This window comes from Aplysia californica, unplaced genomic scaffold, assembly GCF_000002075.1.
Source record: "Aplysia californica isolate F4 #8 unplaced genomic scaffold, AplCal3.0 scaffold00208, whole genome shotgun sequence".
Classification (NCBI taxonomy): domain Eukaryota; kingdom Metazoa; phylum Mollusca; class Gastropoda; order Aplysiida; family Aplysiidae; genus Aplysia; species Aplysia californica.
Genome location: NW_004797478.1, coordinates 549623 through 564551, shown reverse-complemented (window position 1 = coordinate 564551; position 14929 = coordinate 549623). Strand labels below are relative to the sequence as shown.

At 40.7% G+C, this 14929-nt stretch overlaps 1 protein-coding gene across 1 annotated transcript in view; it reads right to left on the bottom strand.

The window, feature by feature from the left end:
- Positions 1-3445: 3445 nt before the first annotated feature.
- LOC101855646 (methionine aminopeptidase 2) overlaps positions 3446-14929 on the bottom strand; it is a 37015-nt gene continuing 25531 nt past the window's right edge. The window contains exons 9-11 of the mRNA XM_005099276.3: positions 8849-8952; positions 7577-7692; positions 3446-5180 (exon numbers count right to left, since the gene is read on the bottom strand). Coding sequence (XP_005099333.1) covers positions 4928-5180; positions 7577-7692; positions 8849-8952 — 473 coding nt within the window. The 3' untranslated portion in view covers positions 3446-4927. The remainder of the gene's footprint in view (positions 5181-7576; positions 7693-8848; positions 8953-14929) is intronic.

Here is a 14929-nt window from a genome sequence, read left to right as displayed (position 1 = left end):
TACACGCATACACAGTCACACGTGTGCTGGTCGCCCGCCCAACCCCGACACACGCTGGCTGAGACATGTGTGCGTGCTAACAACACGTGTGCTGCTATGAAAACAGGCCGCTGATTGGTCGCATGAGGCAGTTTACCCTGCAAGCGATTTTTCGATGAAATCGATTATTCCGAGCTTGCTCGTTTATATGTTCGTTGAATCCAAGTTATCTTTATTGATTTTTATGAAAAGAAAAAAAAACCCCCGTGGAATCCAACTTCTTTCACTGAAACAGAGTTCCACTGTATCATTCAATGTTTTTTCTTTATGTACATACCGTTGACAGCTATGAAAAAAACCCATCTCAAGTTAGTTGGAGTTTTACGACACTTGCAACACAATAAGGTCAGAGAAGTGCTGAAGAATAGTAGTTACAAGAGAGTAACACACACAAACAAAGGAGGAGTAATACATGTTTGGCACAAGGGAAGGAGCAAACCACACCAGAGCACCCGCCAACAACTCAATCACACATAATATAACTATTAAAAAAAGAGTCCATAAAGAACACGGAGAGAAAGCACATATTGGCTGATAATTAAAACAGTGGTGCTGAAGAATGTACAATAAAATGCTCAAGCATAGAAAACCAGAAGTCAGAGGGTACAGACTGCACAGGTACAATCTCAGTTTTTTGCATGGTGGAACTGATTGCAGCAAGCAAGCTCAATTTTCACAACATAAAATTTATTATAAGAAAAAAAAAAAAGCAGAAGTCACGGACATATCAGATTCAGTTTACAACACAAGGTTGGCCACACTTAGCCAAGAACAAACAAGGATAACAGAAACAGTGAAAAGTAGTGCTTCTACTACTTCTAACAAAGGTGAAAAGCACGGTCCACGGACAGCATCCCGGTGAGGGCTCAGGAGGAGAAACCCCCTGAAGGAATTGAAATTTAGTGTTTTTAGAGGGTTGAAAATGGCATTTAGGAGCCTGTTTGAAGAAATTGACAACAACTAATAACATCTATTTTTTCACCAAGATTTTCTCTAATTTTATTTCTTCACCAACACCGCTTTCCCTTGATGGCAATGTTTTTAAAGAGCAAGTTCCCCATGTCATTGCTACTCTAGGCCTACTCCAATGTCATCGCACTATTGGCAGCAGGCAAATCTGGGAATGATGAATTCAATCTTGCCAATACAGTCACCCAGCATGTAGCCGTTATTTTCCTCTATTTTCATTTTCATACAGTGGAACTCGGATTTAACGATCTCGGGTTCAACGAGAACTCGGATTCAACGAGATGACATAGATTCCCCCTTTTTTTTTCTTCTTAAAAAAAAAATATAATAACCTGGATTCAACGAGCTCTTAAATCAGCGAGCTCGGATTCAACGAGGTCGCTTCCATGGTAAAAAACCCCCGCAGACTCATTTTTCTCCCAGAACGAACTTTAACTATTTCCGGAAACCATCCATTGCACCTGCATCGTGAACCATTATTCACTTAGCCGATTGCATGGGACCAATCAGCGGCCTTTTTTCATACCATGTATACCAACACATTCATTCTAGGCATGCGCACGTGTCTACTCTAGCGTGTGTCGAGGTCGGATGGGCGGCCTGTACATGTGTGGCTGTGTGTGCGTGTCGGGGGGGGGGGGGGGGCGTTGAACATCGCAGATACAAACGCGGCACAGTCTTTCCCCCCCCCCTCGACAATTGATCATTATTACAATGATAAGCTAGTCTTCACGTAGATCTACGCAATGAATTTGCGCTGGTCTATGGAATCTAAAGTGGCCGTATACTAGGCTCTACACAGCAACACAACTTTTTGGTAAACAATCGAGATGACACATGCGTGTGCATTTGAACGAATCGGTCTTTTTTTTACACACCTCATAATATGCAGGCATTTCACGCAGTACTTGTAACTTCTCTTTATACATTACTTGCTCAGAGCCTGTAATTATCTGCACAAAACCTCGTGTTTGCTATAAGTTATATAACGAACACTCGGATTCAACGAGATTTTAGCTCAGGCCCGGCGACCTCGTTGAATCCGAGTTCCACTGTATTCCAATGACGAATGTCACACCCTTGGAACACCACTTTGAATTGTTCTTCATTTTTACTGTTTTAGCATGAGGACATTTCTTTTACTGCAGCCTTTATCACGCTCCCATAAAATCATCACACAGACATTATTTCACGGGATCTAAAATTTGAAAAAAACCTTCTTTCTGATAGTGATTTCCTTTCTAAACTCACAATTCAATTTACTTGATCAACAAACAGATTTTCCAGCTGCTGCAACAATCCAAAGATAGACAGAAAGAATGGTTGAAAGAAAGGAGGACAAAAAGTTTGCTTTCATGACTATCCAGATTTTGACCAATCCGCAGGTTAAAATGTACTGCCGATCAACCCGCAATGAATGCACCATAGAGAGGTAACGGCCAAAAGCAGGAAATGTGCAATCCGATAGGTTTCTATAACATTAACTTATTGCCGAGAAAAGAACTGTAAATTTCCGGTACTTTTCAAGACGATACAAAGACGAGTGTGGATCCTTTGCTATGGAATATCAGTAGCCTTACGCTATTGCACTTTTTTACGGATTGAGTTGATAATGATGGGGGAGCAAGTATGGAACTTCCAGAAAGTATGGATCTCTGTAAAATTACGGAAGATTGGAAGCACTGTAAAAGGAAGAGACCACATAGGAGCGATCTCTATCTACCCATACAAAAAGTATTGAATAGAGAAAGAGAAGCTTTGTTAGCACGAGTTTTACAGCATTAGCAACACAGTAACGTTATACATGTTTAAGTGCTGAAGATTAGAGGTGTACAAGAGAGTAACAAACACAAACAAGGAGGAGAGATCAGGGCGATAGATGTTTTTTTTGTTTTTCTTTAGTAGAGGGTTTTACGGCGCTTGCAACTGCATAAGGTCATATGAGCGCCAAAAGATTAGAGGTGTTACAAGAGAGTAACAAACATAAAAAAGAAGAAAGGGAGATAAGGACGATAGATGTTTGATAGGAAAGAAGAAGCAAACCACACCAGAGCACCTCCCACGATAGATTTAATAGGAAAGAAGCAAACCACCTGCAATGAGAAGCTGTTTTGTTTTAGTAGAGGTTTTACTGCGCTCACAACTGCATAAGGTCAAATGACCGCCAGAAGATTAGTGGCATTACAAGAGAGTAACAAATATAAAAAAGAAGGAGGGGAGATAAAGACGATAGATGTTTGATAGGAAAGAAGGAGCAATCCACACCAGAGCACCCGCCAACCACCCACAATGAGAAGCTGGACAAAGGTGGAGACTATAGCCCAGGACAGAAGGACATGCAGAACTCTTGTTGGTGGGCTTTACTCCTGCTGTTGAGGATGATGTTGATGATGATGATGATGATGATGATGAAAGAATGACAAGAACTCCAGAAAACTAGACTTGATAAAAGTCTTTATTTCTCAAGGGGAAGCAAGGCAACAAACTTACAAACGTGGTGGATGGCTGGAACATGTGAGTTTCAAACAGATGCCGCCAAGAACTTATCAGTCTTACGCAGTTGCCTCAGAACTGACTATTCATCATTCGTACATATTGTGGAAACAAATGTTTACCCCCAAGAAAAAATCAAAGTGCCAAACCACATCATATGCTACAGGTCCTATTCCAGGTTCAAATCTTGAATTTTGGCCCAGGGAAAAAGTTTTCATTTTGATAAATGAAAGACCCGCTCGCCCAAAATTTCAGGATACCGGTACTCATTTTGTTTTTTCAACAGGTAAGAACAAACTAAGTGTATTAAAAGAATACAAGCCTACAATTTTTCTTTTTGTGTGACAGAAGCTTTAATGAAAGGAAACCACACTAAACTTTTGACAGACAAATGCAACAATCCCCCCCCCCCTTTCACTTTACTATTGACTAAAGATGACAAAAACTAGACACAGGGCCAGATAAATGAGTAAAAGAAAACATTTCAAATTGCAGAATTTTTCACCATCCATCCTAGTAAACTCTTAACAAACCCCACATTTTTTAAAGCAATTAAGAACGTTTGAAAACTTACATCACAGAGATAATAAACTTGAAACAACAGGGGCAAAGAGAAAAAAAATAACCCTAACAAGTATTACAGTTGTGATCAATGAAAGAGACAGCATAATATAGATTGTAAAGCGCATAGAACTTGCTGAGTGAGAATTAGCGCTATCCAAATGTAATCTATTATTATCATCATTTCTATTGCTGAAAACTACAGCAGCTCAGATCAGCCAAAGTGAACATTTTCCCCACATGGGAATAGCAGACCACCAACAAAAGACGCCAGCAAATGTCAACAAAACAGACTTAAAACTGCAAATGTAAATATAATCAAAACAAACAAATAATAATAATAATAACTAAACTAACAATTATTTATAATAATAATAATTAATAGTTCCTACAACTACGCTCCGAGTATAATAAGCCTCAACCAGCTAAGGATTCTTATTACTTGTAACTATAAACAGCACAAGCTTTGGTGCTTGAGAAACATAAAGACAGTAGAGAGACAGAACATGCTCAAAGAGACAGCTGTAGTTAACCTCACAGATTGAAGTGCATACAGAGAGGACCCAGAAGCACCTACAAATTATCTTTTCATCCTAAAGAATAAAAAATGCATTTCAAGTGTCAAGAGCAAAATTTAACCTCCATTTTCAGTCACATAAACTGCTCAGTGTTAGACTCTTCAGGCATCACTTTTCAAAATGGCGTAATGTGGAGTATTACACTTAACAGTTGATATCTATCATCACCTATGGAGAGGTATCTTTTGATAGACAATGACGGCACACACCCACACATCCCCAAGTAGAAAACCACAATCTCATCATTCAGCACAAAAAAAAGAAAAGAAAGAAAGCATATGGCGCACTCAGTAGTCGTCCCCCCTGGTAACCACTTCTTTACACGTCGGCCTGAGGATGATGGTGTGCTCAAACTGGGCTGTGTAGCAGCCTCTCTGGTCGCACAACGGTGGGTACGGGTCGATGATGCCTGAGTCGCAGAGGTTCTTTAGGGCCATAAGGTACTTGGTCTGCTCAAGTCGGTCCAGCCAGCGGCGACAAAAAGCCAGGGTGCCGAAGTTCTGGTTGATCACATTGAGCAGTTGCTTGGATTTGGCCAGTCTGGAGAAGGGATGGGTGGGAGGTTTTAGCTTAGTTTTAGTAAGGGTTTTATGGTACTTTCAACACAATTAGGTCATATAAGAACTAAAGATTAGAGGTGTTTCTAGATAGTAACATACAAATAAAAGAAGGAGGAGAGATAAAGATAACAGATTTTAGACAGGAAAGAAGAAAGCCAAACCAGAGCCCCTGCCAACTATACGTGGGTGGGGGTGGGAGGTAGGCATAGCAGAAGAGGTTGACGTACATTTGGCCAACATTATAGTTTTCTGTGGATCAACCGCCCCCCGGAATTTTGATTTTTGGCAGAATTTGGAAAAACTTCGCATTATTATGCTTTCAGATGTAGAATTGCGAGAATTGTGTGCATCATGGCGCGCAAAACATAAAAATATACAGGAATGGAAAATCCTTAAATGCAAAACGAAACAAGTCATTTGCGCGTCATTTCCATGAATTTGATACGCTGATTCAGAATCTGGTATTATTTTTTATCTACGACGTGATTTTCTATAATTTTGAAATTAGTTTTGTTGTCCCCGGCGCAGCAAACTTCAAAGATAGTCGCCAAATCCCTCAAGGCTGGATGGCCGGACATCAAATTCACAGGCAGCGGCTGAGGGTCCATGACATCCGGCCGGCCGGCCATTCACCTACGGTTTGAGCCGCATTTCTTATTACTCGTTACGATTGGCCGTACGGCTCAGAAACCTATCCGGTCGGCCTGCACGTGTAATAGGCCCTATATTCAACTTTCAGGTTATAGCCTATCAACTCCACAAATGCTATTTCGGCAAGCTCATCCCCCCATTGTCTCTAGAAACAGCTCCATACTGTAAGATGTACAGTGTATTAAGGGGCTTTGAGTACTCATGGTTGAGTGGATCCTTGTGTTTGGCCTCCATGAGCATTACCAACGATGCGTTTAAATGTGTCGAGTCCAAAGGAGGACATAAACCATTAAAATTTGTTCTCGGAATTCCAGATTAAAAAAAACAAAACACCTCTGTAGGAGAAAAGAAATGTTCAAAGGTTACATGGATGGAAAGATTAGATTTAAAAAATAAAAGGAAAGGAAAAAAAGCAAACTAATCATCTCAAGACTTTCTTTACAAGCACTTTTAAATTGGTACATTTTGCATTTATCAGAGCTTCCAGCAGCTGAAGTCATTTTTCGAGGATTTTCGGGTCCAGGGCAGCGCCCTGATAGGAGGTTCAAGGGGGACGCTATGTTTGAGATTTTTTGGGTTTCACGGCATCCTAAATATGCCATTTCTGGCTATTCAAGCCTAAATTTAACCAGAAAATAGGTGAGAAAAAAACATACCTTGCATACACATAATTTTCTGCTTGTGTTAATTCATATAAATCCAAGGCAATGCTTTTCCCCTTGTAACAGTACTGTACATCCATAACAGTAGTATGACAGTTAGATCTATAAAACTTGACATATAATATTCAACTTTTTTCTGCTTGTGTTGGTTTGCATCATAATGTGTAGAATCCATATAATCCAAAACCATGGCATGCTGTTCTCCCTTGTACTGTACACCCATAATAGTATAACAGCTAGATCTAAATAACTTGACAGCTTACATTCAACTTAAATCCACAACAATATTTACAAGTAAACAAGTCTGATAAAAAGTTAAGCTCTCTTTAGTTTTCTTTTCTTGTTAGGCCCAAGACCTATTGAACCACATTTCTTCGTCTTGTTTACAGTGCTGGTGTTCTGCTTGTGCTTTAGAAGTGAAAGTAAAAAACACTGTCTACACTCTCATAGAAAAGAGCACTTCCGGTATGGGTTGGCAATTGTTGACTATTAGTAATTATGTACAATTTTTATTTCGCATTAAAAAAAAACATTTTTTAAAAATTATTTATTCGAGAACAAATTTTCACAGAAATTTTTCCATTTGCGGAAAACTGGAAGCACTGATTTATAGGTGTTTTTTTTATAGAAAATTTTTTTTCGTTTTTTAAAATAAGTTTCTTCTTTGTGAATTTTATGTCAAACAAATTCCTTTTGAATTAATGTTATCTGTTCCAAATTACAACATTTTAGTACACATTTTATGCGAGATATTCACAAAAAAAGTTGTACAGTTATTTTTTTGGATCATCCTGTATATGGACGTATTTATGGACACCCATTGAAAATTTACAAGTCAGCTTGGCAGTCACCTCGCTGATTTGTCGTAGATCCCGATTTTCCCCTCTGACTTTTAGATTTCTTAAAGTGGCAGGTCTGGTGTTAAGGAAGGCTCTGCAAACACTAGGTGGTGAAAAGAGATGAATGGGCAAAAACTGTTTAATTTGCATACTCAGAACTGTGCCACGAGAGGAAACTTATATAGTTTGTGTGGGGCCTTACATTTCTAGAGAAAGAGACTCACCTGAGGGGAACATGGCCGACCTCGTAATTCTTCATGTAATGTGATGTTTCCATGTCATCGTGGACGTGACCTTTGCCAGTGCTGCCGAAGGTTTCTATTGCATACACCTCTCCTTCCTTGGAAAGCAAAAAGTTTGTTTTACTTATTTTAGTAAGAGTAGTTTTACAGCACTTGCAACACAATTAGGTTGTACAAGTGCTGAGGATTAGAGGTGTTACAAGAGAGTAACAAACACCAAAAAGAAGGACAACAGTTGTTTGATAGGGAAGGAGCAAACCACACCAGAACACTCGCCAATCACCCACAAAGCAAAAAGGGAGGGAAAAAAAATCAGGGTGGGAATATAAAACAGCACAAAACCTGCTTGACATCTTGTTAAATCCCAGGTGGTTGGAGGGTGGTACTCGTATGTCCTTCTCCCCCCCCCCCTCCTTTTTTTCTTCCTTTCTGTCTGCCTTTCTTACTCTTCTCCTTGTATTAAATGACTGTCATCATGTCGATGTGCTTCTCTTTACTCAATCACGTCTCGTAAAATCTGTTGACTTTTACTTTGCACCTTGCAGGATGTGAATTTTATGCACCTGTTTAGTCTACAGATTGTGAATTAACGTCAAATTTACGGAGTAAGGCAGTCCCCGTGGTTTTATGCACCCCGCATAATTCAGCAAAATTTGATCATTTTTTTGCATCATTTCTGATTATTTTCCTTTATTATTCTTTGTTAAAACTAAGAGAATTGCATAATTTCTCATTTTTGGGCTCAGTTTGCACAATTTCAGAATTTTTCTTGCATAAAACGACGGGGACAGGTAAGGGCCCCATAAAGATTTTTCGTTTTTGAATGAGTTCAAGTCGAATGTGTTCAGTTTTCATGGAATACCTTGTTTGTCCTTTATTGCAAAACAATGATTAAGCTTCTTAAAGAAAATCCCCAAAGTCCCTTGAAAGAACAAAATGAAGTGTACAAGAAACTAAAGGATAGAATACAAAAACCAATTTCAGGACACCCCCCCCCCCCCGGTACAAGATATAAAATAAAATAAAATATTATGAAACCCCAAAGAAAGTACAGTTGAGCCTGCTCTATGGCCATCGGTCCAAGACAACCACCTGTACAAATGGTCATTTCCCATTTCTTCCCTTGTATTTTTTCCATAAAAAATGACACTGTGTAAGACGGCCATTTTTCCATCGACAATGGGCGGCTGTCTGAGCAGTTTCGACTGTGAAATGCCTGATAACATCAACAAAACATCTCACAGCAAGACTAACCTCCATGCGGGTAGCTTCTCCACCTTTGACAATAGGAACTGTTTTGCCAGCATGAATTCTGTACTGACCCACAGAGTGACCATTCAGATTTCTGATTGCTTTCACTGTGGGGAGAAAAGAGAGAGAGCTACTTGAGTATAGCATTACACTGAAATGTACCCAAACTCAAATCATCCCCACACTTGAAATGATTCATTCAACAAAGGAAACAACAACATATTTAACCCTATCCATACACTCTGGGGTCATTTTGTATCCCCGGGGTTGAATTCTTCACATTTTAGAATACAGACAAACCTGCCTTAACGGAAACCTGTATAAAACGGAAGCTCCCCGCTCCCCCCTTGGAATATTCCTCTTTAAATTACCTGTATTAAATGGAAACCTATCCTACGCGGAAACGGAAAGAAAAATCCGCTCCCTTCTGAGGGTTTCACCTGTCATAGACGGAAAATGCTTTGCCGGCTCAGCCCTGATTTGAAACAAAACTAGCAAATTTGGTTCCGCCGGCTCTAAACTTAACGCCATGGCCATGCCGCTGGGCGAGGAAGGGGAACAATTTGGGGGTAGATGTTACCCCATCATGTGAGCCTTGAGCGATGCAGATGGTCAGGGTGGTGTGGGTTTGAAATCTCAAGACTGCCCGTGAGAGTGCTCGAGTAGCGAGCCATTACAGAAACTTTCCTTGGTAGCCAGAAGCCAGAGGTGTGAAATTAGTTTGACCAATGCCTGCCGCCCTGGTACGGCCAACCGAGAAAAGAGTTCCTCGAATCGATGTTAAATGATGGCAGTGAGGGGTAGCATTGGTTGACTGTGCTTGTTATACCAATGGGTTGGGTTAGGGGTGGAAGCAAAGGAGATGTTCAAACGTTTCCGTTTTTAACAGGTCAAACAGTGGTCCTATGAAAGGCAAACACTGGTGGTAATTGGATAAGTAAGACTGACGCATGTCATTATCAGACAGGATAGCAATTGAAAGGTGTGAAGTTTTGACCACTGCTTGACGATCGGGCAAGCGATCCTTGATCCCACCGGCTGGGCTTTTGAACCCCCCATCCACAGGGCTGCCTTCCTCAAAGTTCCTATTTCAGGTAGATTCAGGGTCAGTTTCAGGTTGTAGTTGTTATCGATCCAGAAAGTCAGTTTCAGGTAGTTTGGCCCAAAATCAGGTAGTGCAAAGACAACGCGCCTGCTTTCCGTGATATTGGGTAAGTATATTTTGAAAACTTGTTTGTACATGCACATGTGTGTGTGTGTGTGTCTGTGTGTATGTCTGTGTGTGCATGAGCGCATGCTCTCGTGTGTGTTTATATATGTGGGGAGGGCAAGGGGGTGTTTGGGTGTGCACAAGTTAAGATGAACTGTGTGTATGAAATGAGGTGAGATTTAAAAAAAAAAGCATTTATGGACTATCGTTCAAGGCACCTATCATTCAGTATTGAATCTGGAATTGAGCGCAGGGTGACTGCCAAAATGACTTCAAAACCGCTAGCCCATACCGATAGAAACTATATTAAAACATATTTCCCGTCACTAGCATAGGACACAGATAAGTCCTTTGTGACTTAGGTATGACAGACAATTAATATTAACTAGTTTGACCCTAAAAATACAAAATGAATCCTGATCTGGGCCTGAGGAGAGGCAAGAAGAACATCAACTGCCAAAACCATGTTTGGTTTCAGCAGTCACGGACTTTAAAAAGCATGCAAGACAAAACTAATTTATAAAACCTTTATAGTTATGCTTACGGCAGAGCAAAAAGTGAAAATAAAAGAGAGCGTGTACTGAGAGCTGGAGCTGGAAGGACTGTGAGAGCGTGGGATGTAGTGATGCTGAAAACCTGGCAATCAGTGAATCACTGCATCATGGACTAAGTATATATTTTTTTTTCAAAATTCTATATCACAGTACCAGTTTTTAACCCTCATCCTGCAGGAGCCGGGTTTATGTAGCCCGATAAGCCTATTTCGGCACCTCGCCTACGTTCTGGTCCCGAATCAGTGTAGCTCCTGGCTCAGCGCACGCGCATCCTCTTACGTGTCATTCGGGTCCCGAGTCGGATCCCCATTCACGCAGGTCAAGTGTGTGTGCGTAAGTCTGCTTGAGTTTGTGTGCGTTTGTGGCCTTCCTCTAGAACCGCCTGCGTTGGTTCGTAATCGAGGCATACGTCTCATTCAAAACATGCAAAGTTGGTAGTTCTAGATGTTCGTCCAATGAAATTATAGAAGAAATTGACCCACTTAGACATGAGGAGCTCGAAAGGATAGTCAGGAAACAAGACTTCCATTTTTCTATACAAAATATTTCAAATGAGCTTGATTTTGTATGAAATGATACTACCTGATAAAACATAAGCTTGTTTGGTAGTTTTGAATATCATTGTGCAGGTACAAAGAACATTTTGAGTGTAAAACATTCGGAAATTGACCTAAATTATCCCCTTTTGAACCTCAGGTCATTCATAACAACAAGAGCGTCCAGAAAGGTTATTCGAATGGGCGTAACTACTCGTAATGTCTTTTCAGCTTGTGAAAGGAGGTTATTCATGTGTTAGTAACACTTTATAAATAGAAAGCTATGAAGGATAGAGCGTAATTTTCATCATCGGTTAACACACTCCCACGGTATTCATGGCGAAAACACACGTTTCCCCGCGCGCGCGCTGTACACCAACAGTACACACTGAGTGACCCCGGCGGCCTGCCCGGCACGTCCGACGTAATCGGTTGCTGATAAGATACGCATCTGGGCACAGACGCAGGATAAGAGTTAATCAGCAACAAGCCAACATGATGCATAGGCATCCAACATAGAGCTTTCCGAGGGTTGAAAATGGCATTTCCTCATTGCCACTATTCAATTTGTCATCAATGACAAATCCGGAAACACCAACCTTGAAGATACAATCATCAAGCCTGTGCTCTAATGTTCCCTCATTTACGCACTCGACTGTCAAATGTCAAAACCACTTAAATTCCACTTATCGTTTTTATTTTAGCATCAGTTTCTTGCACCGCGGCCTTATCCTACTGTCGTAGACTTTATTGCCTCAAACACCTCCCCTCAACTCTGAAGCTCTGCAACGCTCCTACTTTGAATGAACTTAGACTACCCAAACACCGCCGGCGTCCCTTACTCATGCTGTCCTCATACGATGCCAACGCGCACAGGCTCACTGACCGGTCACGATGACGGGCCCGACAATCTAGAAATCGGAGGACGCTTGTTTTCTTTTTCTTCCTTTTTTTGTCATTATAGATATAGTGACATCAGCGAGAATATCGATTTAATTTGTACAGAGACACTGTGTTTTTTATGCACAAACTGCATGTTACAAATTTTTATTAACGGTAAATCTAACGTTAACAAACTATCATTGTAAAATTCTGAGCGGTAAACGAAAGTAGATTTTGATTTTCCCGATGAAGTTTTAGTATTACACCTACACTTCCGCCTGCCGCCATAGCCGCTTATTCGCGTGGAACGTACTCTCGGACTGGGGAAAGCCGAACGTAATTATCACAAACGCGGCCGGTAAAATATGAACTCAGTAGCTAGACCTGCATGTGAGCCTCAACCAGATTGTCTGAAAATTTTGCGCGCACCCCCCCCCCCAATAAGAGCTTAAATTTTGTGGGTGTCATAAGGAAGGACTTTTCCGAGTAACGAGCGACCACCCCAACAAACACAATAAAGAAGAGACCTAACCCTAACCCTAGGCCTACCCCAAAAAAGAACCTGCAACGGGCCTCATGTAAAAAGGCCAGCACAAGTCCAAAATGAACCCCCCCCCCCCAAAAAAATCCACTCCAAAACAAAGAGCATGCATAATGGCCTACACATCTACATTGCTATTATAATAGGGTTTGATACAATAACACAATAGAATTGGAGTATGAATCCTCCATACCATATCGTCGGCAGAGAATTCTAACCGTCTAACTCGAAATTTTCTCGAATTGCTTTTTTCCTTAAAATAGATCGACATAACGAATGGCTACGTCCTATTAAAATCTAGAACAATTTTGACAAACAAAAGTCTTGTTTCAAAGAGAAATTCTAACCGTATATTCAGACTGGCTTCCGTGACTGAAGAATTCTAACTGTCTAATTCGTTTAGGTAGTCCGCCATTGTGGATCACGGCGATAACGTTTTGCTCTAAAGGAGGCGTTTGATTATAAATAAAATTCTTTTTTCCTGAAAATAGATCTACATGACGAATGGCTATGTCCTATTAAAATCTAGAACAATTTTGACAAACAAAAGTCTTGTTTTAAAGAGAAATTCTAACCGTATATTCCGACTGACTTCCGTGACTGAAGAATTCTAACCGTCTAATTCGTTTAGGTAGCCCGTCATTGTGGAACACGGCGATAACGTTTTGCTCTGAAGGAGGCGTTTGATTATAAATAAAATGTAAAATCAGAAAAGGCTGCTTTTGTTAAAGGGTTGGTCGACTGTGTCGAGCCTGTGGAGAAAAAGGAAAGAGAAAGCAGAAGATCGTGGTCCATGAAGTACCATCTGCGAGTGAATGGGACCAGAGTAAAAGTGTGCACGGCTTTCTTCTTAAGTCCTGTACTTTGTTACTAGTGTGTTCACATCGTTCTTACATCTGGGTTGGGTGTAGCAGAGGGTGAGGTTCCAGTTCAGAGAAAAAGGGTTAGGGAGGAGACTACAGCATCAAAGGTACTTAAACAGTTTCTTCGTGATCTGCCCAAGTTGCCGTCTCACTATTGCCGAGGGACTCCAGTAAATTATACTTGGAACCTGTTTTCCAGAGCTTACAGGCAGTGCACCGCCGTTTGTATAAAGAAAAGTATGAGTGTGTGTATGTGGGGGGGGGGGGGGGGTAGTGTATGTTATGTCTCAAATGAATTCGAAGGTGCTCTGACTGCACATAAATTTGCTCCTTGTGTGGTTGATTTTTTGTCATCTGATTTGACTCCAAATCATTATATTCAGATGGATGTGGTTGTATCAGAACTGCAAAGTCACAATGAGTTTTGCACTGTTACATTTCAGCTCTGTCAAAGGTAAAACTGTAACATTAAAATTCCTAGAGAAGGACTATACACAGATGGAGTTGGACAGTGCTCACAGCACATCTACTACACAGCTGATTATGTCAGGCTAATGGAAGAAAGTAGGAAAGTGAAGCCATATGTAGTCAAGTATTTGACTCATTGTATCTTTTCTGATTTCATCAAACTAACCAATCAGAGTTTTCACACCAGATGGTCAAATTAAATACAAACTGAGATTTGATGATGACTGGTCACATCTGCCTTTGAAGCGCGGCGAGCCCACAGACATTCTCCATAAAGACATGAAGGGACTGCCTTTGTACCAGGGTAGAAAGTTTGATTCGTCCATAGAGAACTTTAATAACACATGCAAGAAATGAAGTCTGTTGTGCCATCTGACTACCACAAGTTCTATGACAATCTAGAACTGAGTACGTCACCAGTGCGCAAGTTAAAACCCACGGTTAAGTCTAACTTGATATGCAGTGTTTTGTGTTTTGGTTTATGTAGTTAATTTTTAGCTAACCAGAGCTTTAGCTTCATTGGGTAGAGCATTTTAAAGCGTCATAATGGTGCTTGGACAAGAGGATAATTCATTCCTGTTGACACTGGATGCTGCTATGGCATACCTCATCTTGATGACTTTCATGTAAAATGTGTTATTTAATTAGGCCATACATTAGGTGGAGATGCATTATATGAGGTTTAGTTGAGCTTTAAAAAAAAATCATATTACTTCTAGAGTCTTCCAACCAAGTTAAATCATGTTTTTTAGAGTTAGAAGCATTTCAGTTTCTTCCACTGGAGAACTGATGGGTCCCTTTTCAATCTTGCTCAACTTCGAGCCAAGACCAACATCAACAAACCAAACAAGAATACGAGACCTTTTCTTTGCCGGTGATGCTGCTGTTGTCGCTCATAATGAATCAACCCTACAAATAATCCTGTGTTTAAGAAGATTGAGATGGCTGGGCCGTGTCAAGAGAATGGACGACAACCGGATTCCGAAGCAATTTCTCTATGGTCAACTTGCCCATGGAAAGAGACCAAGGG